Source organism: Aulonocara stuartgranti, assembly GCF_965226115.1.
Source record: "Aulonocara stuartgranti genome assembly, chromosome: 5".
NCBI classification, from domain to species: Eukaryota; Metazoa; Chordata; class Actinopteri; order Cichliformes; family Cichlidae; genus Aulonocara; species Aulonocara stuartgranti.
The window spans coordinates 16,189,953-16,213,518 of NC_138943.1; the positions used below are offsets into that span (position 1 = coordinate 16,189,953).

Sequence of the window (23,566 nt, forward strand, 5' to 3'; positions counted from 1 at the left end):
TTACCTCTCCAAATATAAGCTGGTTTATACAAATCGAGTTTCAAAGTGATTCTGACCGTGAGTCTGGTCCTTGACACTTGCCATGATGTTTTAATGCCTCCAGTGCGTAAACTCAGTCAACCTTGACTTCAACTCAAGGTTTTCGGGACACTCATTAACAAACCATCCTCACAATTGTATTTTATGACACCCTGCAACACGCTAGTCAACATGGTAATGTTTTCAAACGGCATCATTCAAAAGAACTGCGCAGAGGAAGCTCAAAGTCTTGGAAAACATGTATTTATCATGTTAGCAGCCTGCCTTTGGATTGAGGGGTGTCACGTGACTGGTACAGGAAGAGCGCGCGGTAGCCTTCGCCACCGGGCAGGTTCGTCGTTTCCAGTTGTAACTTTTTAAAGAGTGCGTCTGTTGCGAACATTTCTGCTTTAGTTGCTTCGCGTGTTTTTGTAGCGTCGACACGGCTGTACTTTTACCGAGACGCTTGCAGAGCCGTGTGTATTGTGTGTAGGTAGCGGAAGTGAAGTGGGACAGCTAGCAGGTGGACTCGTGGGATAAACATGTTGTCCACCCTTCATGTGACGTCGTGGTTTTTTTTGCTTGTTGTGCCAGGAAGGCGAGCGACTGTGTGGAAAGCAGGCGGCTTCAATGCAGCATCTGTGTCTATGTACAGTTTTACAGTTTGTAGCGATGGCTTGTGAATTTCGGATCAAATCCCTGTGGACGTTACACAGCTGGTGGCAGCTGAGCTCTGTCAGCAGCATTTATGTTTACTGCACTAGTTATTGTATTTGCTTTTTCGCCGTTTAAAATGCTCAGGAAAAAAGAAGGGGGTGATCTAAAACTCCCCCTGCAGATTGCTGCTGCTGAAAGTGCTCATATGGACCGGGCAGTTTACTAAGTGCACTTGTTTAGCTGCTCCTTAACTCAAAATATCTAATCAGCCAATCCAATATGGCAGCCACTCAGTGCTTTTAAGCGTGTAGGGACGGTCAGGAGGGGCTGGCCTGCTGAGCATCAGAATGGGAGAAGAAAAGTGATTTATGTGACTTTGAAGTTGACATAATTGTTGTTGTTGTGAGCATTTCAGAAACTGGTTTCTTGGTACACTTTTTATTACTCAGGTGGTCTACCTGTGAAATCTTGCTGACCATGTCCGTGTCTTTATGACCACAGTGTACCCATCTTCTGATGACTATGGGATAACTCACCACATCTCAAAGCTCAAATCATCTCAAGCTGGTTTCCTAAACACCAATAATGAATTCTTTGTACCCAAATACCCCCCACAGTCAACTCAGTGCTAGCAAGGTGTGCGTAATAAAGTGCCAGTGAGTAGAGTTTTGTCTCTACATGCAGTTTAGATGAAAGTCAGACCACATTTCAATAAGTCCTGCTATACTGAGAGCTCCTTTCATGAGGTGACCTTTGGTGTTCGCATTATATTTTGTAACTGAAATTGCTTATTGGTAATATAGGATGAATGAATAGGTTCTATAGTTTTTTTTAATATCCATAAGTGAGCGTTTGAATTAGTATTAATAGCAGTTTGATCTGGAGTTTCTTCTTAAGGCTTGACTGTGACAGATCTCACCACAATGACAGAAAGCGAACACAGGATATCTCTTCAGTGCTTTTTCCAGTCCTCATCAATACTCCTCAGTTGTCAGACAAATCTTTTATTGTGCTGATCGTCAGTGGACTCTGTCTAATGCCGTTTAACTTGGCACCTGGAAAAAGCACTTCATGTCCACAGAATTTCACCAGTGCCTGGCGGGTTTTTGAATATAAGATATGGGATAGTCACTTGATCGTATGTGCACGGTAGAACAGAAGATGCAGTCTTTCCCTGTTTTTCCCCTTTGCTATTTATAAAGAGTTTCACGGATAGATGAGTCAGGAAGACTCAAGGAAGATTGTCTGTGCTGATTTAAAGAGGAAAGAAAATGAAAGTAGCTTTTGACTGACGAGGAACAAAGTGTCACATGTAGGTCAGAGCTACAGAAGAACCCTAAAGAAGCAAAAAATATTAAAAAGCTGCTGATCTGTGAGGGAGGATTACAATATAAACAAAATACTACAAAGAAATAGTACCAACAGTTTTGATGACTGCAGTACTTCTAAAAAAAGTAAAACAAAAAAATCAGCTGCCGCTGAAGCAGCCTGCCTTCATGAGGGTGGCCTTTGCTGTTTGCTTTGCATTGTGCAAACATGCAAGCTGCAGCGATTCCAGATATTGCACTCCGTAATAAAATCAGCCTCTTTCTGCTGGTTTTCAGTTCACTGTGAATAATTTTCACTCTCCGTCATAGTCACATTTTGCGGTGAGAAAACAAAGTTCAACAGATACCTTTAAGAGATTTTCGTGTGCCTGATAGCGGTGTTTTGGATATTAATGAGTGCGGATTGTTTGCCTGTTCTCAGACTGTTCCCCTCTGATTACAGTTTGTGACCCTGTGTTCATCCAGCAGAGCATGGGATCCCCTTTGCTCCCATTAAATGTGTTACTTGCTCAATAAATGTTTGCAGGTCCTTGAAAAATCATCAGTAAGTTATTTGGATTTCCCCAAAACGTCAAGAACAGCTCAGCTCTTGTACTGGAAGCTCAACGCCCCGAGCAAAGTGCAAAAGCTACGCCCCTTATCCACCAGTATCCGGTAATCATTACACTCATGACAGTATCTCTGCCTCTCAAGGGACTTCGGAAAAGCTCAGGACAGAGATTTTGCTAAGTATGGGTTGTTGTTTTTTTTTTAGCTCTATTTATATACATTTACCACTGCTAACTGTTGCTTTTTAAAATGGTTGTCTGGCATATTTCTTAGATTTCTGGCATACAAGTTGATGGTTGTGTACTGTATTAAGTGATATGCTTTAAACATTATTTTGCACATGATATTTTGGACAGTCGATATGACCAAAGACAGACATTGCATGTATATTACATCACGAGCGTAACTGCATTAATGTCTCTGTTAATATTTCATTTGACTTTGTAACCAGAGGAATTTCTTTTATGAAGCGCTCAGAGCTGAAAGTTGATGAACAGAAAATCAATATTCAAATATTCTGATTAACTGTTTGTTTATGCATCAGGTAAAACTGACCGTTTTGGGGGCTTTTCTTGTCAGACGGCACTCTGTATGTCACAAATACACCCACTGGCTGTTAGTTACATCTTCTTAGCACCGGGTCAGATCCTCCTTTGCCTTTAGAGCTGCCTTAATTCTTCATAGCATATCTATGGTGCTGTAAAGGTTTTATTGCTCCAGATTTGTTGCTGCACATCAATGATGTGAATTACCACATCCCAAAGGTGCTCTGCTGGATGAAGAACTTGTCACTGTGGAGTCCATTTGCATACAGTGAATTAATTGTCAATGTTCAAGAAACCAGTTGAGCTCTTTGACATAGCACATTAACCTGTTGGAAATAGCCATGAGAAGATGGGTACAATGAGCTTTTAAAAGGATGGACATGGTTAGCAACAATATTCAGGTAGGCTAGGGTGTTTAAAACATGCTTGGTACAAAGTGTGCCAAGAAAATATTCCCCACGGTGGCTGCCACTGTGTGTCACAGCTGACCAGTTATCATACTGTTGCAGGGCTGTCACATAGACACAGACAACTATTCACTTGAACGATTAGCTTATGAAAACAATCTGCAAACTTTGTCTAGCTTTAATATAATCTGCTATTGCATAGTGTTCCTGAGATGAATGCCCTTCTTTCATTGCTGTGTTCATACAGGGGTTTGGACCATTAGGACCGGACAATGTTTTTGACTGTGTTCTTCCTCCTGGTCGCGTTGTGCACCCAGGGAGGAAATGGTAAGGAGGGCGAGGAAGCACAGAGACCTGGCCATGTTTCGGTAGTCATAGTGGGAGGCACGGGTGACCTGGCGAAGAAGTACCTGTGGCAGGGATTCTTCCAGCTGTATATCAACCAAGTCAGTAGTGGAAACACCTTTTCTTTCTATGGCGGGGGACAGTCCCCCACTGAAAAGGCCACACCAGTGCTCTTTGAGATTCTGAAGGCAGTCTCCTGCTCAAAGGATGTTTCTCAGGAGCGCTGTGCTCTGCTGAAAGACCAGTTTCTGCGGCTCGCACAGTATCGCCAACTAAAGTCATTAGAGGACTATCAGGATCTGGCCAAGCACATTGAGCAACAGCTTCAAGAAGAGGGAATGACGGAGGCAGGCAGGCTCTTTTACCTCTCTGTACCAGCTTTTGCATATGCAGATATTGCTGAGAAGATTAATAGTAGTTGCAGGCCAAAAAGTGGGGCTTGGCTGAGGGTGGTGCTTGAAAAACCTTTTGGACATGACTACGGGAGTGCTCAGGTACTGGCATCTCAACTTCGCAGCTCACTGACGGAAGAAGAAATGTACAGAATTGACCACTACTTGGGGAAACAGGTATGGAAGTCCTACACAGTGCATGCCTTCCACCCTTGACTCTTAAATGAATCTGAATCCAAATCCAAACATCTTATGTTTCCTTTTTTCCAAAGGTGGTTTCAAAGATGCTTCCTTTTAGAATACAAAACAAAAAATTACTTGATCCCATCTGGAACAAGCACCACATCGAGAGAGTGGAGATTGTACTGAAAGAGACTCTGGATGTTAAAGGTGATTAAAGGGTTTATCAACTCTCTTAATTACTACGGTATTTTGAGACATGGGTAAATCATAGACATTTTTTTTTTGGTGATTGAATCATGTATTCTTACCCTGTCTTTGTTATTTTCTCCTCAAAAGGTCGCATTGCCTTCTATGACCAGTATGGGGTCATCAGGGATGTGCTACAGAACCACCTGACTGAGGTCATGACACTGTTGACCATGAGGCTTCCCAAGAACGTGAGCAGAAGTGAGGAAGTCCTTGGAAACAAGCTGCAGATCCTTAGTTCCATGCTTCCTTTAGGAAAGAATCAAGCTGTGATCGGTCAGTACCAAACTTACAAAGCAGAAGTTCAGCAGGAGCTGAATAAGACCAAAGATCACGTCAGTCACACTCCAACATTTGCAGGCAAGTACTGAAAGTTTGTCTCCTTACATTCTGCTGTAAGTGTGCTGCATTACATCTCCTTCACTGTTTAGATGCTAATATTTACTCGTGTTTCTATTTTTTAGCTGTACTCGCACAGATTGATGACGCACAATATGAAGGCATGCCGATCCTTTTGATCTCAGGGAAGATGCTAGATGAGCGGGTGGGATACGCACGTGTTCTTTTTAAAAATGACATATTTTGTGTTCAAAACCACAATAACGTTCACTGCAAGCCCAAGCAGATAGTTTTCTACTTTGGACATGGCAGCCTTCAATATCCAGCAATTCTTGTTAGTAAGAATTTGTTCAAGCCAGCTCTAGTAGACAGTGAGTGGAAGGAAGTGACGGAGCACAAAGACGTCAACGTTTTTGGATTGCCTATTTCAGACTTCTACATCCAGATTCCAATGGAGCAGAAGGAAGCTTATGCAGAACTTATTTCTCACATCTTTTTGGGACAGAAGAATAGCTTCATTAGTACAGAGAACCTGTTGGCTTCCTGGGACTTATGGACACCGCTGCTCAGCAGTTTAGCCAGCACATTTCCGCGCATCTACCCAGGTGGTGCTGATAATGCAGACGTGCTGGACATCCATCTGAAAGGGAAAGACGTTAGCTACAACAATGAGGTGGTGATAATCAGTACTGATCATTTGGGTGGCACATCCACAAATGGTTTCCAAGTGATGCAAGGTAAATTTCGCAGTTCTGAAATGGTGTCTGCATGGGCCGAGCAGCTTGTTGACAAGCTCGCTGCAGATATTCAGGAAGCAGCAGAGGCAGCTATTTATGAGGGTGGTGTTTTCCATCTCGCCCTCTCCGGTGGATCTACTCCCCTTGCTCTGTTTCACAGGTTGGCCGATCACCATTTCACCTTCCCCTGGAGGAACACACATGTTTGGATGGTGGACGAGCGCTGCGTGCTGCCGACGGAACTGGAGTCCAACTTCCGCAACTTGCATGACCATCTACTGCAACATGTGAGAATCCCGTATTACAACATCCACCCCATGCCAGTGCATCTTAACCAGCGCCTATGTGTGGAGGAAGATGGAGGAGCGCTAATGTATGAGAAGCAACTCGTTAAATTGGTTAACAGCTCCAGCTTTCACTTTGTACTGCTGGGTGTCGGCTATGATGGCCACACAGCCTCTTTGTTCCCCGGTGGCAAAGCTGATGAACTTGGCGATAGTCTGGTGGCCCTCACTGAGAGCCCCTCCAAGCCACACCAGCGTATGAGCCTCACCTTTAATGTCATTAATCGAGCCCACAAAGTTGCCCTTTTGGTGATGGGCAAAGGCAAACACGAGCTGATCACCCAGCTGAGCCGTGTGAAGGACAACCCAGACAAATGGCCTGTCACTGGTGTGAAGCCTACTAATGGTAACCTTGTTTGGTACATAGACTATGATGCACTTTTAGGATAAGAATGTAATCTCTACCTTGCAATCAGACAAATGTCTTTGGAGCTGCTTTAATTGGACTGTTGGTTGATGAGAAAGAATATATGAACCAGCACATATAGGAGGACCATATAGGAAAGGTTATTAACTCAAATCACATGTACTGAGCAGAACTGCTAAACTCTTTCAGGCTTCTAATTTATTTCCCTCCAGCGCACCGTTTGAGATCATAACAGTGTATACATAGACCAAACTTGCTCAAAATAGGAAATCAGTAGAACATTGTTGAAAACAGCCCTTTGTTGGTGTCCATGTGGTTGTGAAGCAGCGAAGACGTTTGTGGTTTCTTACATTTAAAGAACTGCTCGTCTTCAGTAAGGCTTGACTAATGGAACAGGAGTTTTCCACAAGGTGAATGTAAGGTGTAAGTGTTTTATAATGTGACGATAGCCCTAACTTTAGAGTTAAGCCTAGTTTATTGCACTGCAATAAATCTGCATCGCAACCATAGTGAGCGGACATAGTTTGCATTGTACGCTGGTGCATTGAACTTCCATTACAAGTGAAACTGAGCCGTTTATGTTGGACTTGGAGATAATAACCCATATGGAAAAGAAATAGTAAAAACTTATATGATTTACTCATGAAAGTGGCCACTTTCTCATTATTTTCATATATTGCTTTAGTAAGTATCCAAAACATACAAGTTTCATTATATAATTTTTGTATGCTTTTCATACAAGTTTCACACAAGACAGATACAAACTTTATAAGATTTATATATATCTTTTCCATATGGGAAATCTTGATAAATAGTTAGCTTTACAGCACCGCAAGAAGTAGATAAGAGTTCAGAAACGACTCAGTCTATACAGGTGCACCCAAAAAATATTTATGCCCAAAATGCTGACTTTAGGTAATTTGATTACATGTATATTTTCCAAGCATTTGTTACATAATTACTTGATTGGTACACATTTAGTTTATACCAAGCATTAACCTAGCACCTAGCATATTTTCCTTAATGATAAATTATATGAATAAATAAACCTTTTATATATATTTTTTTATATATTTTAGTTTCATTTTACTCAAAATTATTTGAGTTTATGAAGGCAAAGAATCACTTTTTTAAAAGTTATGTTGGAGCTTGGGAAACAAGAATAACAGCATGTATCCACTTTCATTAGCACAATAAGCAGGCTATACAATTACAGCCTATTAGATTTTGTTAAATAGAGGAATTATACTGGTGCTAATCAATAATCTGTGTTTACAGAGGATATTACCAAACATACCTGTCACACCTGTTGACAGTGCATGTCAGGCCAAAGGATAGGTTATGGCGTAGGTTTAACACGGTACTATAAACCAGAAATGAGTTAGAAGGGATGCTGAGTGTATGTAATTTGTCATTAATGAAATCATTGGTCCATGTTCTTAAAAGTTTTAACCTCATATGAGTATTTTTTTGTGTGTGTGTGTGTGTGTGTGTGTGTGTGTGTGTGTGTGTGTGTGAGAGAGAGAGAAATGCATATGAAGATTTTTGATCATTTAAGTCTAAGTGTGAAGTGAGTGGGAATCTAGAGGAATATATGAAGTTTCCTTTGCAAATTACACAGCGCAGACGATTGTTGTGTTGCTGGAAGACAGTTACAACACACGGATGAATTAAGGTGTTTGTATGTGTGAATTATAACTGATCTCAGGTGAATTTAAAGATATCCAGTTTACTGTATAATCTGCTCTTATTGGATGAATGTTTTATTTTGTGGAGTGGTACTGCCATACATACACAATCAGGTGATGTAAAATATGTGTTTTACTAAAGAGATAATCACATTCCCATACTCGGATCACATTTTTCTTCTATTAATGTAACCTGGAGGTGCTTTTGAGTCAAAATGATTGAAAACAACATTAACACTACATCATATTTTTGGTTTCTTTATTGAAGACCATCTTTAAATAAAAGCTCAATTCCACTAAGTGTCAGCAGTGGTGTTGTCTTTGTGCCTCAAGATTAGGAACAAAGTAAGAAAACATGCTAAACACATCCGTCATCTCTTTAGCTATATTAGTCTGTTGTAAATATGGTGTTTAACAAATTTAGTAGCACCTGCCATTTAAAAACAAGACAATACAGAAAAAATTTATTTAATAGGCAAACGATTAACTGAATTTACAGTTAATTTCAAAATTTCACCTGGGAAACTGAATTGTGAGAAGTCAGTTATTGTAGCTTCAGTAATAAGATAAAAATCCAGTTCAGAATTTACAGTCACACCATTGCTTGTAATCATGTCAAATCTACTGTATGAAATATTGTTTTTTTAGTAATAAATTGTTACATGAAATACATTTCCTCGGTGCAAAAAGAAAATCAACAGCTGCTTTTCTGAAGTGTGCATTAAAAAAATGTGAGCTGGATTAAGTCACTTTCCCTTTTTCTTTCTCCTGGTTTAAAATTACAAGCTGCTGGTGGCAAGGAGCCCTCATGAATTCTTTACATGTGTAGTGTCACATATCATTGTGGGACAGCTGGAGTGTTTTATAACTCATTGTTTCTGCTTGGATCTGTCACAGAGTGCCTGTTGGTTAGCCACAGTCCTCCTCTGACCATGAAAAAACCTGAACGGACAGAAGCAGGTGTTAGTCCTTCGAAATGAAGATTTTATGAATGAATGAATTATCCAGTGTGCAAGAGAAAGGGAGAGTTGTCTTTCACCTGTACTGATAGCAGAGACCACTGTTAGGACAAGGGACATGTAGTACAGCTCAGGGGTGGTTTTGGCCTGTGAACATACCGTACATAGAAATCATTGATATGCTGCAGGAGTTTTTTTGAGGGGTTGAACTGGCTAATATTGCTTTTTTTTTTCTTACACATGCTGCTGCTGTCAGAGTCAGGATAGTAGTGCACAAACCTTGGCCACATGACAGTAGACCAAACACATGGTAGGCAGCCCACAAGCTGTGATGAATTGGGTCTGTCAGTGTGAATATCACTGCAAAACCTTGAAAAAAACAATCACTGTTCCTATTAAACCTGTGTAAATGCTGTGAGAGTATCTGCTTTGGGACTGCTGAGCTGAGGAGACTTACCTGAAGCCATCAAGGACAGAGCAACTGAGGCTGACAGGTTGTTCAGAAGGGGCTGCCTGCAGTATCTTGAGGATTTGGGCCTTTAACCAAAATAGAAACCATTGTTAACTTCATGTTCCTTCTTGTATGAGTAACCTGCGGGCTGTATGGCATGATGCCATTGCCTGCGTCCCACTTACCTTCCCATCACGTAGAACTGAGGAACCAGAACAATTGTGATGAACAGTACATTCAGTAGTTGACTGTGAAGGGGGAAGTGAACGGAAAATAGATTAAGGTCATAGTAAACAGAAAGTCATTCTGAAATCTTTATGTATGAGAGTACTTACAATCTTAATCTCTGATTCTTTGGTATCCATCTGCTGCTGTGAAATGCCATGAAGACCAGCAAGTAAAGAAACATGGATGCTGCACATCCAGACGCGTATGTACTGTAACACTGTCCCTGGCACGTGTTGTATTAAAGTGCCAAACGCCCTTGTTGACCAGAGGAAGGATTGTATTTCATCCTGTCCAAGCCTGCACTTTTTACTCCTTGAACTCAGAACATTTGCCCCAATAAGTTATGCTTAAATTTTTTTAAAGTTGGTTTTAACATTTTAGACGCTTATAAATTATTTTTGTTAAAACTCGCTAACACTCTGAAATTGTATGAGATTTCTTCAGCGCCCTTTCGCCATCACTTTTACCCACTCCCGGAATGCACAGGCCTGAACTTCTGATACTTGGCTACTGGGTTTAATCGCTTACTGCATTATACTGACTCATGGCGGCTGCACTGGCACAGAGAAATACAGTGATCGGTAACTTTCTATTCATGAGGTTAGCATCGACCATGTATGGTAGAAACTGGGCGGATACAGGGCTGGATGTGAGGCCGATCCTCTCCACACAAACTACGATTCATAAAGAAACACTGACTCCAGGTGTGCATGCTTACAGATTTAATTACCTCGAGCTTTTTACGCTATTATCACATCTGCGCACAAGTCCTCTTTTAGTACAAAGCCCACGTAAAAGTACGAATAAAACTGAGTATATTAAAATTAAAATAAAAAACCTTGCGTCGTGCAAGGCTGTTAATCTATTTGGAACAGGATAGTTTCCTCACATTATTTCAAAAGTCTTGCTCCACCCTCCTGCGTATGTGTCCAAATTAACTAGAGCATAAGCAACGCATCACCCTTACCCCACATTTGACACACAATAAAAAGAGCCCACCCAACAACTTCGCATCCTTCCACTCTTGAAATTCTGCTGTTGCGTCTTCCAAAGAGGCCACCTAACATCCAAAATGCCTGCCAACCTCAGTGGGACGTGGAACATGGTCAGCAATGTCAATTTTGAGGGCTACATGGTTGCACTTGGTAAGTTTCACCCTTTTTAAAGCAAATTGGAAGACTGCGTGCAGAAAATGAGATGAGTAGAAAATCTCATATTTAGTTGGTTTAGAGTTCTTGAACTTGGGTGTACGTAAAACTTATATATGGCAGGTTATAGTTTTTACTCTTTTTGGAGTGTAAACATTTTGTAGAAAGTGTTGTCACTTATCCCTCTCATTTTGACATGCAGGTGTTGATTTTGCAACGCGCAAGATTGCTTCTATGTTGAAGCCTCAGAAAGTGATTAAGCAGGACGGACATTGCTTCACAATTCAGACACTTAGTAGTTTAAGAAACTACGAGTGTTCATTCAAGACCGGAGAGGAGTTCGAGGAGGTAACGAAAGGAATGGACAACCGCACCTGTAAGGTAAAAATGTTACCAAAATGTAACCTCCAGTTTTAAAGGTCGCTATTAGATTTGTGATCAGTGGTGCAAAACAAAATCAGCCTCTTTACAAAGTGTAAACTCCATTTATGTTTAAGTATTGGGGAAACTGTGTAGTTCATTTTTTATTTATTTTATTTATTTTATGTTACTCTAACAGTCTGTGGTCAACTGGGAAAATGAAAAGCTGGTGTGTGTCCAAAAAGGAGAAAAGAGAAACCGAGGGTGGGCTCACTGGCTTGAGGGAGATGAGCTTCATCTGGTATGACTCTGAACTTTATGCTGGTGTCCCTGTTAATATTTTAACTTATAACATTCACAATCCTGTGATTGTACATGTGTACAACTGTAACCATACAAATGAAAATGCTGCTCCCTCTGAACACTGATGCCATTCATTGAACTCCTGCTGTTTTTTGTTTGTTTGTTGTTTGTATTACCCTTTTAAAACTGATCTTCAATTACAATTTTTTTTTTTTCTTTTTTTCAGGAGCTCACTTGTGGGGATCAAGTCTGCAAACAAATTTATAAAAGGACTATGTGATTAAACTCTCAAAATGAAGTGCATTGTGTGTTTATTGTCTCGTTAACTGACATCATAACACAACAAAAACTATATCTTTTCCTTTTTATATTTTAGAATGATGCACAAAACACTTTCCACAATCCTAAAGTGTTTTATACTAAAGCTTTCTTAGGAATTTAAAGCTACCTTTGTAGATATTTATCAAATGAAATGCTAGTCTTTCCGCATACAGATTCATTTCATGTTGCCATAATGAAAATGGCAAGCTTTCTCACTTTCTAAAACATGGTGTTAACAGATGTTGAGATTAAATTTCTCTGCTTTAAAAAAAAGCAGTAAAAGTAGAGGGAGGTTAAATAACTTTTATAAAAAGATAAAGGAAAGAAGTGGACGTATGAAAGAAATGATTGTTTTATAGTAAAGTGGGGGGGAGGTGTTAACTTTTAGCAACGGTGCCCTTCGGCTTCCAGTATCACAGAACCAAAACATGTCTGCCAGTACAGTAAATACATGATGTTGTTTAGACTTTCTCGCTGATGAAGTGTCCTTGTTGGCACCATCTGACAGACGACACACATGCATCATGTTAGCACTAGACGTTTTAAAACTATTTCAACGTGTGCACATGCAGCATTTCTCTCTGAGGTTTTGCCCAACTGATCAGCATGACTGTAATACTGTGACCTAAGTTGCAGAAATTAAGCATGACACACTGTCAGACTTCTCAAGCTGATTGGCAATTGAAGTACAAGCTGAGGAAAGATCTCATTCAAACCCTGGACTTTGTAAACTATGTACTTCCTTTGACTGCATGATCGTGCACTGTGATTACTCAGGAGGAGGTGGAGAGCTGATCGATTTCTTTCTGGAGGGTGCTGTCCACAGAGAGCACCATCAGTGCTCCAGAAAAGCCTTTTTGATTTTCCTCCTTCTGTGACATGAAAAAAAAGAGCGTTGGGGTTATCTTTCATTCTTTTAATGCATCACAAAATCTCATGAGGTCATGAGCAGAAAAAGATCGTCCAGGGTTACTTATAATTGTTGGCTGGTTCATTTTGAAGATGTTTTCATTGATCATTGCTGTTATCTTCTACAAACATTAAATAAAGCATCTAACCCATAGTTTAAGTAAACTTAACAGCTTTAGTTCCTGAACTGAGATAAGCAAGATTTTCAGGGACAACAGCTATCAATCAAAGCTGTCATCATAACCCTGTCAGACCACAGTTTTACAATTTTAGAAGTTATTAATTAAAATCAGACTTTTGGGAGAAGTGACCCATTGACCACACAAACTACTTAACATGGAAGAATGTGTCTGTTATATGTATATCTGAGGTGGACTTGAGTGTTTTACTTAACCCCCCTGGCCCATACGCTAACATTGAGTGTGTGGGGTTAATAGCCTTTACGGAAGCCAGACGCCAGGGGGCGATAGAGACGTTTGGGCTTCACTTTAGGGAAGTCAAACAATGGGGACGTCATTTTTTCCACAGTCAAAGCACACTGGTTGGAAGTGAACTGAAATGTAAAAGACTAATAACACCAGGAGGGGGCAGTAAGCGGAAACTGTGGATACCAATTGAAGCGAAACACTGAAGAAGAAGCGGCGGACTCGTTGGTTTGTTGACGCATTTATGCCGCGAGTTTAATTTGGTAGCTATCAGACAGTTATCCCTGAACAAATAGCTTAAAAATCAGTTTACAGGTTACATATCGTGTTTTCAGCAGTAGTTAATCTTCAGTTTGTGACTTTCCTTTTTGTTGTGGTTGTCTGGGAAATCTTCGGTTTGGTTTGTCAACAGTTCTGCTTGAAAATGTCAGTGGATACAGAGGAAACTCACCAGGTAAGTGTTTCAGTTCTCTTCACTGATAGCTAATATTAGCCAAACAGGCAAACACAAAGGGACGTTGCGAAAGCTACTACACAGGACCGTTATGATGTGTTTTAACGTGATGTGTTTTGGGGTTTTAGAGGTTAAAAGCTGCAGTTCATTATACAGTGGGTCGTCTCTGCCAGAAGATCGGTGAAGACCACCGGAGACCGTTCAGCCGACAAGCTATAGCGGCAATAGCCGAGACGACATTCAGACAGTGTGGTAGGTGTTCAACTAATGAGGATATTCTTTCACTGACCACTTTATTAGGTATACCTGATTTCTAATCAGCCAATCAGATTGCAGGGGTTAAGTGACTTCAAACGTGATGTGGTTAGTTTTCCGAGTGTTTCAGAAACTACTGTGATTTTTTTCTCCGCACACAGCCATCTCAAGCGTTTATAGAGAATGGTCTGAAGAAGAGAAAATATACAGGAAGCCCATTTCCCTGAGTGAATATGCTTTGTTGGCCAGATCGCTTTGAGGTGATAGGAAGGCAACAATAACACAATACCCCCTCATTTCAACTAACATACAGAAGCGCATCAGCACAGTATATCAAAGTAGATGGGCTACAGCAGTAGAATACCACACCAGCTTTCGCTCTTGTCAGCTAAGAATAGAGATGGGTATCGTTTAGGTTTTATCCGATACCGGGGCCAAACCGGTACTTTTGAAATGGAGCCGGTGCTTAAACGGTGCTCTAACTGGTGCTTAAAGAATGGAGACTCCCCACCTGGGACTGACTTAATCTGGGACTCCCCACCATTTGACCTAAGAACTGAAGAAGCTTCTCAGATGAGAGGTGAAATGTCTGCAAGTAACTTAAAGAAGTCCAGACGCTTTTCTTTGCAAGCTCCTTTGACTAAAGAATGGAGAACACAAACTTTGTCCAAAAACCTCTTACGTTTTTATTTTTAGAAGTCTCTTTTTTTCTGCAAAATGATAACCAAGTTAGCCTTTTCTGTTGATACAACATACCTCCTTTGGTTGGAACCGGTGCTTAAACAATGGAAAACACAAACTTTGTCCTAAAACCTCTCATGTTTAGCTGTTTTTGTTTTTTTTTTGTTTGTTTTTGTTTTTGTAAAAAGATAACAATGTTTGTCTTTTCTGCAGCTATAGGGCATATATGGTATCACTCTGTCAAACAAGAAGACAGCCGCATGTAACTACAACGGTGTTTGCTAGTTCACCTTACATGCATTAATGTAATAACGTGGTTAGCCTACTCAACGTATTACACACGAGCAACATTAAGCTACTCGCCCAGAGAAGAACGGCTGCTGCTGCCATCATCATCCGTCATCATTTCTGCTACACTGGCAGGGCTAGGGGCCACGACTCTCCTCTTCGGTTTTTGGGGGATGTTGCTAACTCCAGGTCCGATAACAGGCACCACTCCCGCAGTAGATGTGCACGGTGTGAGGTCTTGCAGCAAGCTATCAAATACGGTGCATTTCTCGGCTTTTAAAAAAAAAAACGCTATGTGTCGCCAGGTGTTTCATCAGGTTCAAGGTTTTACCTCCTTTGCACAGTATCAGCTTAAAGCACTTGTTGCAGGCTGCTGAGTTTGCATCTTTTGCTGTGAAGTACAGCCAGACTTTTAACTGCTTTGCCTTGGGCATTTTTAATCTGCAGCTCTGCTCTAAAAGAACGTACATACCTGGGCCTGCCTACTATCCTTGGAAAGGTAAAATGATTGGCTAGAATCCAAAGTGTATGACATCTCAAGAAAAAAAAAGCACAGAAATAAAGCACTGAAATGTGCGCTGCTTTTCGGTCTGGGTACTACCGTTTATGTCAGAACTGGTGCCATAATGGCACTGGATACCGGTACCCATCCCTAGCTAAGAATAGAAAACTTAAGCTACATTTCACATGGAGTCACTAAAATTGTACATTACAACATTTGAAAAATGTTGCCTAGTCTGCTTATTCTCAATTTGTGCTGGAACAGATGGCAGGACCAGGATTTTGCATAAACAACATGAAAGCATGGATCTATCCTGTCTTGTATCAATGGTTCAGTTGGTTAGCTGAGGGAGAGGGAGGTCTGGGCTTCTCAGCTTAGGTTGCTGCTTTTGCTGCCTGGCCCTGGATAAGCAGTAGAAAATGAATGAATGAACTGTCAGTCTGTTAGTACTGATTGTAGTACTTAGTACTGTTAGTATTGTTGCATATCCATGTCCTCTCTTTTATGCCAATAGTATATCCATTGTATGACATAGTGCATTATTCTGGTTTCCAAAGGAATCACACATCATGTGACGAAACTCAGATCATCTCAAAATGGTTTCTTGAACATGACAATGAGTTCACTGTACTCAAATAGCCTGCACAGTCACCAGATCTCAATCCAACAGTACCTTTGGGATGTGGTGGAAAAAGACAATCACATCATGATGTGCAGGTGACAAATCTGCAGCAACTATATCATGCTAACATGTCAATATGGACCAAAATCTCTGTGTTTCCAGCACATTATTAAATCTATGCTATGAAGAAATAAGACAGTCCTGAAAGCAAAAGGGGGGTCCAACACAGGACTATAGCATGGTGTACATAATGAAGTGTGTGTGTGTGTGTGTGTGTGTGTGTGTGTGTGTGTGTGTGTGTGTGTGTGTGTGTGTGTGTGTGTGTGTGTGTGTGTGTGTTTTAACATTGTTTATCCTCTGATGGTATGTGTTATAAAATATGAAAATTTACTGGCACATCAGTACAAAGTGTGGCGGTATTTACATACCCTGCCTAACAGCAGCTCTATCTCACTGTGTTGGAACACATTTTTCAATAACGGATATATAAAATATCATGCAGATTCATAATGTACAGTTTTGCATTTTTAAACCCATAATACAGTTATTGTTTAGAAAACTTAATATACCTTTCCATATGAAATTATTGTGAAATTCAGTTTTTAGCTGCTTCTTTTTTGTAATTCAGTTACACTCAAGTAGTTGTTTTCACTCTTCGTTTTTAATGAGCATATTTCAACATATATGATATATATATATATATATCATATGATTTGACCAGTCACATGTAAAATTATTTTGCATTATCAAGACTGTATAGTTTTCCTTCCAGGCTCAGATTAAATCAACAATTTGCAAGCATGTAAAATTTAGTCTAAATATGGGGATACAATTCCAGCTTTTTTTCCTGATATAACTTTTTGCAACTCAGTGTGCTAATATGCTCTTTGGTGTGGATTGTAGAAATGAAATGACATTACAGAACTCCTTAGATTTCATCAAAAAGGAAAAGAGACAGAGGTAAACTCTGGGTTTCTTGAGTTCAGAAAGAGAACAGGAAACACACTTTTCCTAAGCTTACCCTAAACCCCATTCCTGGAATAAAGTGCAGTTACTTAATTATGAGTTGTCACTGAATTCAAAAATTGTGTCAAAACAATAATGGAGTCAAGTTTGGTCCATGTACAGTAGTCTTTTGTTGTGGTGTGTTAGGTTTATCAAGGTAAAAATGCAATACAGGTGGTGGCCATAGGCAGCGCTCTCACTCTTTCTCTTCTGTTTATTTATTTTTAACATATAGTTTTGCTTTTCGTTGATGTCCTTGTCATTACTGGAACATGAAACGGCACCTGCAGCCTTTTTAGGTTGCACAGGCAGTCCAGGTTAGCACATCCATATGGTCTGTCACAAGATTTGTTTTGTTTCCAAGCATAGTGTGGAGGAGAAACCAGGAGATGGGCTATTAGAGGAGGAGGGCTGGACAGAGCTGTAGACAGGCATCACGAGAAGCACGTATATGTATCAGTCAGATAAGGATAAGAAGAAAGCCACAACCTGCAAAACCATTTCCTTTTTGGGGGCATCTTGTTTCACCTCTAGTGAACCTGTTCTCCCTTTCATTTGCATCAAAGAAGGTGATATGGCTTCTAAAGGGTCCATTTACCTGAAAACTGCAATATGCCTTGTTATACTGTGCTCACGTTCCCTTATTTTTATTTAACTTTTGAGCAATATCTATGGAAATGAATGGAGTTATAATCTGAAATGATTCTAACTCAAGTGGACCAAGGATCCACAACAGTCAACATTAATGCAGTTTTGCAACAGACTGAAATCAACATTTCACTCTTTGTTTTTAACAGATATATTTGCCAAAGACCTGGAGGCTTTTGCAAGGTAAGCATTTTTTTTTTTTTTGTCCCAGCACCATATTAACAACTTTACCAAAAATACTTTGTTACTCAAACTGCAGCTATTCAAATATGTCCACGTGGCTTCCAATCCCAAATTTCATTTCAGGCATGCTAAAAGAAGCACAGTGTCTGTAGATGATGTGAAACTTGTAGCCCGCCGCAGTACTGCTTTGGTGAGTTATTCAAAGAAACAACACATTCAGTGACATGATTTCTGTACAGTTAACTTACAGTACAACAAACATGTAGTCATGCCAATGTTAACCACTAAAATAATTTCAAATAATTGTTTACTGAACCTGTGTATTGCGTATATAATCTACAGCAGACAGCAAATTTAATGTTTAATTTGTCTTTATTTATTTCAGTCCATCCACATACAAAATAAAAGTGACGAACTGACCCAGGAGCACATGAGTTTAAAAAAGAAGACTACTGCAAAGAGAAAGAACACAGAAACTGAGGAGGAAAGCAGAGAATAAGGACAGGACACAGGCAAGCCTGCGGTATCTGACTTGAGCCCAATCAATCAAATAAACATGAAGACTGACTTACATGTATCTGATAAAGCCAAGAGCCAACAAAAGTCCTAGTTCTTTCATGGGACATGTGCCTGTCAAAACAGTTATGTAGCAAAGATTTGGAGCAAATAAGTGAAAAGTTCCATCCCAGGATCTGCTAATGTGATGTTGAATTTTAGTGCATGTAACAATTTTGACCTGATTTGTTACCATGTATGAATGAAACATTAAACTTGATTTTTAAAGCATTCGCCAAAGGGACCCTACAGAAACTGTTCCCTTCATGTTTTTCAGTGAGACTCTTAAAACAAATCCCCAATTCCAAGGCACAGAAACCTGACATTAGCTCTAGTATAATAGCCAATTCGGGAGAGAGAGAATATTGCTGAAGGAAAGCAAAGCCACATTGCTGAGCTGGACTGTTTTACCTTCCCAGTACCTCATAAGTGTGGATAATTAAAAAAAGGGGATCATTCACGAACAAGCCATCAAAAGCAGCAAAAAGACAGGTACTACCCCATGTCTGAGAAGGCCACACACTGAAAGTGTTGGAACTTCCATCTTCTTCCTTCAGAACAGACTTCAGTCAGGGTTCAAACGGAGACCTCGACCAGCAGAGCCCAAAGTCCCTAGATGTGTGAATCGAATTAGATGGTTTTTGATTTGACAAACTTGACTCAAGTAATAGCAACTAAGCATCTATTCAAATGAACTTTATTAGAGAACTCCCTTCATTTGACATGTTTATAAACACCTCACAAACAAAATCTACTGGGAACCATTGGACACACCACTCCACGTTCGCACACCATCACTCGCGTCCCCCAGTGTCTTCAGCAGGTGTCATCCACATCAAGTACACACTTACAGATCAGTTCATTAACATGAAAGCACACACCATACGGCATTCAAATCAGATAATATAAGCAATACAAATATTCATCACAACATTCCACTACATTTCGATATTTCTGCACTTGACAGACATACTTAAGAATAAGGAAAAACTTGCAAAGATTAAAAAAAAAAAAATCTTGAAGTACTAATTAAACAATGTCCATGTTAGGGGAGGCGCTCGTAGCATCTGCAGCTTCCACTCACACACTCAGAAAGCAGTCAACTTGGGCTCTTTCACTGCACAACCAGTCCGTTTCACGCGTCTCTCTCCGTTCGCTCACTCATCGCTTCACTCTTCGCCACAAGCCATCCTCAATCGCACTCATCAGTTCTTAAAATGTCAGTTGCGCTGTTCTTTCCATGTAAAAGTGGATAAAAGTGAAAACACCCACCGTCTCTTAGAACATGCGGAGTGAAGCCGTTCTTTGATGGCATAGCATTTACAGGTGGGAAGAGGGAGAATGATACCGATATCACCCCAAGAATGCTGCCAAAGAGGAGCTTCCTCGCAGGGAAATGGAAGAGAGGTGAACTGCAGAAGAGATTTCAATGAAGGCTTTTCCATAGAACTTGACTGCAAATAAAGTTGCACTTAAAACATTTATGTTTCAACCAGATTCTTCCCAATGCAAGATTGCCTTTTAGGTCGATGACAATGCCGGATAATGGTGAACCACGAACATTCATGCATTTTCAAAGATGGTTATCACATTTCACAATACATGCATTAGAGAATCCAGTTGAAATGGATACAAACAAATGAGACATCAAAAATAGCACTTTTCTCAGACATCCTGGTAAACAATTCACTTCAACACTTCCTAAATTAAATCTTTAGCATTTTTTTCCAAATGTACAAAACATCTTCACGCAAAAGTGTTAAGTTTTCAGATACGCATCAACACCAGAAATAAATTTCGAAATGACTCGTCTTTCTCGCAGTACTTACCGTACAAACACTTAACTTACATACCCCACCCAGATGACTTTGACTCCATGCTGGACCCAAAACCTGAGCTAAACCCACTACCACTGGTTGTAGAGTTTGACCCTGTTCCCCAGCCAAGACTGGCTGAGCTGGTGCCGTAGTTACTGTTGCCTGTACTGAAAGACTGACTCTGGTCTCTACTAGAGCTCGTTCCACTGGAGGTGCTGCCTGAGGTGGATGTCTGTTGCTGGCTAGCCAGCATACCCATCATACCCCAACTACTCTGCAGAGCAGCCTGTGCAGCAGCCATCATGGCAGGGTTCAAGCTGAAGGAACCAAAATTAGCCAGACTACTGTTAGTGCTGCTCCCTAACCCACTACGGCTGCTACCAAATGCTTGAGCCCCAAAACCATTTCCGAATCGTGCTGTGCGATCAAACTGCCTATTGCCATGTTTGGGCTCAGCATTTGAGATGTGAACACTGACTCCTTTGATAATAAGGTCTTCTCCACAGAGAGACTGGGCAACCTGTGAAAGGAGAAAAAAAAATTTGATTATGTGGACGCAAGCAACACCAACAAAGAAGGAAAGAAATACCATCTACATATTTCATACGTTACCTGATCATCTGCAAATGTAACAAAGGCAAAAGCACGGAATGGCTTGGGAATGAACACATCTGTGACTTCTCCATACTGCATAAAGAACTGTCGTAGATCATCTGTGGTCATGTCTTCCGTGCAACGGCCTACAAACACTTTGCGGCTTCTTAGTGGCTCATCAGGACCTTGCTGTAAAGAGGAAAGGAGGGTGCATTAGCATTACAGATTGTTAACCACAGTATTGGCTTAGTTTTGATTCCCATAGTGTGTGGGTATATGCATGGGCATTACCATATTCACCTTCGAGTTAGGGAGCTTGCAGTCGCACCACCTCCCATCGATCATATGGCGCTGAGAGATCACCTTTTCCTGAGCTTCATACTCTGTGAACCTCACAAAGCCAAATCCTTTAGAGTTTCCGGTCTTGGCATCCCGTTTCACCTATGAAAGAAGAAAAAAATAAAACACCAGCAAAAATAATAAAATAAAACAAATAAAAAATTGCAAATCAACGCAAATGTTTTACTATCCAAGTAATACCTGAACCATGATGACTTCACCAAATGTGCTAAAGTAGTCTTTAAGGTCCTGTTCGGTCGTTTTCCAAGGAAGACCCAATACAATCAGGTCCGATGTTTTCATATCTCCCCTCTTCATTTTCACGGCAGAAGAGGCATCGATTTCATCCATTTTTCTTTTATTGTCTAAATGGAAAGATGGGGGGGGGGGGGGGGGGGGGGAGTTAATATTTTAAAAGCTATACAACCAAAATGCAAAATATAAAATTCTTATATAGTTAGTAGTTTATGCATTTCCCTCTTTCCCTTGACATTTAATAAAACAAATTGCACACCACTTGAACAATAATAATTTAAAATCAGTTCTGGTGATATTCCTTTGGTGAAAACCCAGTCAGCTCTTAATTTAATCTTAATTAAAAAGTTCCTTAATGGAATCGGGCGAAACAAAAACACCACCAAATGGTAAGGTTAAAATAATCATGCCCTTCAAAACAAAGTCCAGCAATATAGGTACTTGGTTTGGCAGAAGGACTTTAAGGAACAAAATCAATCCTTTGGTGCTCTTTTTAATGAATGGATTTAGTGCCCGAACTCTGGTGGGCGTGACCAAGTCACTTGTCACGTCACTTATCTATTTTCAGTAACCTGAAGCTACTTCATGAATTATAAATAACATCTGCCCACCTGTTCGGATAAAGTCTCTAGGTTTAAATAAGAACAAGGAAAAACACCAATCCTTACCTTTTGGATAGTTCACCACGTACACGACATTCCCCCATCCATTTTCTGGCGCGTGCAGGACCCCTTCCACGAGTCGCACTCCTCTCATGCACTGAGACACGGGGCTCCTGAACCGCAGGCCGCAAGCCCCAGGAAACTGAGCCGCCACGGTGGAAAGAAGAACAGTGCCGTCGTCTTCGGAGGGAATCTCCATGGGCTCCTCATTTTCTTCCTCCGCCACTCGAATGTACACCTCAGCCATTTCCCCGCAAAAATAAAACTTACTCGCAGAAGCAAAACAATGCTAGCGGTTAGCTCGCTAATTGTCCACAGAATCGGCTAACCTTAGCCGATGACGCTAACAGGACTGAATGAGTCAGGCTAAACTGTTTATTATACTTGAGACAAAGACTTCTCAAATACAAAAAACTAAAACGGCGTCGGGGCTAGTTTACATCCAAATGATTTAATCAATAATGCTACTTTTAGATTGCGCTAAAAAGCGGGCAACGATATTACTGCTCCTTTGTTTGCTGGGACGGGGATCTGTGCCGTCAACACCGGACGACGACCGCTCTAACGTGCCTGTTGAAAAGAAAACTGCGCAAATTCCGTCAGCTAAACAAAAAGATGTAACGTTTTCCTAAAAATAGTTTGCTCGGCCCAGAGGAGTGGTGCAACTTAAATAAAGCGCTTGTCTCGTCCAACATGCAAAGTAAGGAAAGCTCAGACGAGTATTTTTCCACGAGGCGAAAAATAACAGCGCCATGTAAGGCGAGCAAAATGGCATTATCTAAGCGAAGAAGGAACTACGTCACTAAACTGGAAGGTTTCATTTCACCCAGGCAGGCGGGGGCCGGTGTCCTGTCTGTGTCGGTAAAAGTAAGTAGCAGTTGTAAGTAAGTACCTACGTAATGCATTCTAAGGCTAATATTTTATGTTTTACTTTACTGGTTTATATTGATTAAATGCAATATAAACAATTAAACTTAACAGTTAATTGTGAATTTTGTTTCCCCCCCCCGTAAACGGAGTAGATAAGGCCTAGTGTATGTCATTTACAACAACAGCTTCCGTTTGTTGGCTGGAGATTGGAAGATGGCGGTTTGAATGAGCTATACAAACTTTGAAAGCCAGACAGATAATAAGAAGTTAGGATCACAAGTATTTACCTACATTTTTAAATTGTAGGTAAATGCGCCCCCGCCTTTCAAATTTCAGAAGACTGGAGCGTGTCTAAAGCATAGCTGTCATGCCCATGTTAATGTAAAATGCATTATTGCGTCGGTTTGGGGTGAACTTAAAAAAATCCAGTTATGATGAAGAGACTGGCTTTTTCAATATTAAGTCATTTTCAGATAATTGGTCTTTCTGCATGGCTTATCCCCCTAATAGGATGTTGTTCACTTGAACAGTGAAACTTTAAAGTTCCATGTGCATGCAGCAGTTTTACAAACCAATTTTAGAAGTTT

The 23,566-nt window shown here is 40.5% G+C and overlaps 5 protein-coding genes across 10 annotated transcripts; 3 read left to right on the forward strand and 2 right to left on the reverse strand.

The window, feature by feature from the left end:
• Positions 1–129: 129 nt before the first annotated feature.
• Positions 130–9,063, forward strand: h6pd (hexose-6-phosphate dehydrogenase (glucose 1-dehydrogenase)). Of its 3 annotated transcripts, none has more exons than XM_082532425.1 (5): positions 130–2,732; positions 3,752–4,418; positions 4,514–4,631; positions 4,761–5,030; positions 5,135–9,063. In XM_082532425.1, the coding sequence occupies exons 2-5, from the start codon at positions 3,777–3,779 to the stop codon at positions 6,478–6,480; spliced, it is 2,376 nt and encodes a 791-aa protein (XP_082388551.1). In that variant the 5' UTR covers positions 130–2,732; positions 3,752–3,776; the 3' UTR covers positions 6,481–9,063. The 3 variants fall into 3 exon arrangements, with proteins under 3 accessions (XP_082388551.1, XP_082388552.1, XP_082388553.1); XM_082532426.1 differs by having other exon boundaries at positions 130–370; positions 2,530–4,418; XM_082532427.1 differs by having other exon boundaries at positions 130–370.
• LOC309706154 (uncharacterized protein) lies at positions 7,947–10,593 on the reverse strand. 2 transcript variants are annotated; one of them, XR_014276685.1, is made up of 7 exons: positions 10,514–10,593; positions 9,891–9,926; positions 9,741–9,803; positions 9,562–9,641; positions 9,343–9,473; positions 9,185–9,251; positions 7,947–9,087 (listed from the first exon to the last, which is right to left on the reverse strand). XR_014276685.1 is itself a non-coding variant. In XM_082532428.1 (6 exons), exons 1-6 carry the CDS (start codon positions 9,962–9,964, stop codon positions 9,008–9,010), a joined length of 495 nt encoding a protein of 164 aa, XP_082388554.1. In that variant the 5' UTR covers positions 9,965–9,999; the 3' UTR covers positions 7,947–9,007. The 2 variants fall into 2 exon arrangements, 1 of the variants encoding a protein (XP_082388554.1); XM_082532428.1 differs by lacking the exon at positions 10,514–10,593 and having other exon boundaries at positions 9,891–9,999.
• Positions 10,594–10,746: 153 nt separating this feature from the next.
• On the forward strand, positions 10,747–11,892 carry rbp7b (retinol binding protein 7b, cellular). Its single transcript, XM_082532431.1, has 4 exons — positions 10,747–10,928; positions 11,134–11,312; positions 11,491–11,592; positions 11,821–11,892. Exons 1-4 carry the CDS (start codon positions 10,856–10,858, stop codon positions 11,872–11,874), a joined length of 408 nt encoding a protein of 135 aa, XP_082388557.1. The 5' UTR covers positions 10,747–10,855; the 3' UTR covers positions 11,875–11,892.
• Positions 11,893–13,284: 1,392 nt separating this feature from the next.
• On the forward strand, positions 13,285–18,673 carry cenps (centromere protein S). 2 transcript variants are annotated; one of them, XM_082533373.1, is made up of 6 exons: positions 13,285–13,477; positions 13,662–13,703; positions 13,832–13,955; positions 17,854–17,887; positions 18,011–18,077; positions 18,273–18,673. In XM_082533373.1, exons 2-6 carry the CDS (start codon positions 13,674–13,676, stop codon positions 18,384–18,386), a joined length of 369 nt encoding a protein of 122 aa, XP_082389499.1. In that variant the 5' UTR covers positions 13,285–13,477; positions 13,662–13,673; the 3' UTR covers positions 18,387–18,673. The 2 variants fall into 2 exon arrangements, with proteins under 2 accessions (XP_082389499.1, XP_082389498.1); XM_082533372.1 differs by having other exon boundaries at positions 13,287–13,703.
• A 450-nt stretch (positions 18,674–19,123) lies between these two features.
• tardbpb (TAR DNA binding protein b) lies at positions 19,124–22,901 on the reverse strand. Of its 2 annotated transcripts, none has more exons than XM_082533366.1 (5): positions 22,116–22,901; positions 21,394–21,557; positions 21,154–21,294; positions 20,872–21,042; positions 19,124–20,779 (listed from the first exon to the last, which is right to left on the reverse strand). In XM_082533366.1, the coding sequence occupies exons 1-5, from the start codon at positions 22,354–22,356 to the stop codon at positions 20,288–20,290; spliced, it is 1,209 nt and encodes a 402-aa protein (XP_082389492.1). In that variant the 5' UTR covers positions 22,357–22,901; the 3' UTR covers positions 19,124–20,287. The 2 variants fall into 2 exon arrangements, with proteins under 2 accessions (XP_082389492.1, XP_082389491.1); XM_082533365.1 differs by having other exon boundaries at positions 21,145–21,294.
• Positions 22,902–23,566: the final 665 nt, after the last annotated feature.

What these genes read in the sequence shown, in the direction of transcription:
- h6pd (XM_082532425.1), top strand. Translation starts at nt 3,777, where the DNA reads ATGTTTTTGACTGTGTTCTTCCTCCTGGTCGCGTTGTGCACCCAGGGA. An exon ending in ACCACTACTTGGGGAAACAG is followed by an intron (nt 4,419 to 4,513) that starts GTATGGAAGTCC and finishes TTTTTTCCAAAG; the next exon opens with GTGGTTTCAAAGATGCTTCC. An exon ending in TCACACTCCAACATTTGCAG is followed by an intron (nt 5,031 to 5,134) that starts GCAAGTACTGAA and finishes TCTATTTTTTAG; the next exon opens with CTGTACTCGCACAGATTGAT.
- LOC309706154 (XM_082532428.1), bottom strand. Translation starts at nt 9,964, where the DNA reads ATGTTTCTTTACTTGCTGGTCTTCATGGCATTTCACAGCAGCAGATGG. An exon ending in CAGTTCTACGTGATGGGAAG is followed by an intron (nt 9,642 to 9,740) that starts GTAAGTGGGACG and finishes TTTTGGTTAAAG; the next exon opens with GCCCAAATCCTCAAGATACT. An exon ending in CTCTGACAGCAGCAGCATGT is followed by an intron (nt 9,252 to 9,342) that starts GTAAGAAAAAAA and finishes GTATGTTCACAG; the next exon opens with GCCAAAACCACCCCTGAGCT.
- rbp7b (XM_082532431.1), top strand. Translation starts at nt 10,856, where the DNA reads ATGCCTGCCAACCTCAGTGGGACGTGGAACATGGTCAGCAATGTCAAT. An exon ending in GGGCTACATGGTTGCACTTG is followed by an intron (nt 10,929 to 11,133) that starts GTAAGTTTCACC and finishes TTTGACATGCAG; the next exon opens with GTGTTGATTTTGCAACGCGC. An exon ending in TGGACAACCGCACCTGTAAG is followed by an intron (nt 11,313 to 11,490) that starts GTAAAAATGTTA and finishes TTACTCTAACAG; the next exon opens with TCTGTGGTCAACTGGGAAAA.
- cenps (XM_082533373.1), top strand. Translation starts at nt 13,674, where the DNA reads ATGTCAGTGGATACAGAGGAAACTCACCAG. An exon ending in GACCTGGAGGCTTTTGCAAG is followed by an intron (nt 17,888 to 18,010) that starts GTAAGCATTTTT and finishes ATTTCATTTCAG; the next exon opens with GCATGCTAAAAGAAGCACAG. An exon ending in CCCGCCGCAGTACTGCTTTG is followed by an intron (nt 18,078 to 18,272) that starts GTGAGTTATTCA and finishes TATTTATTTCAG; the next exon opens with TCCATCCACATACAAAATAA.
- tardbpb (XM_082533365.1), bottom strand. Translation starts at nt 22,356, where the DNA reads ATGGCTGAGGTGTACATTCGAGTGGCGGAGGAAGAAAATGAGGAGCCC. An exon ending in GTGAAGTCATCATGGTTCAG is followed by an intron (nt 21,295 to 21,393) that starts GTATTACTTGGA and finishes CTTCTTTCATAG; the next exon opens with GTGAAACGGGATGCCAAGAC. An exon ending in TTACATTTGCAGATGATCAG is followed by an intron (nt 20,780 to 20,871) that starts GTAACGTATGAA and finishes CTCCTTTCACAG; the next exon opens with GTTGCCCAGTCTCTCTGTGG.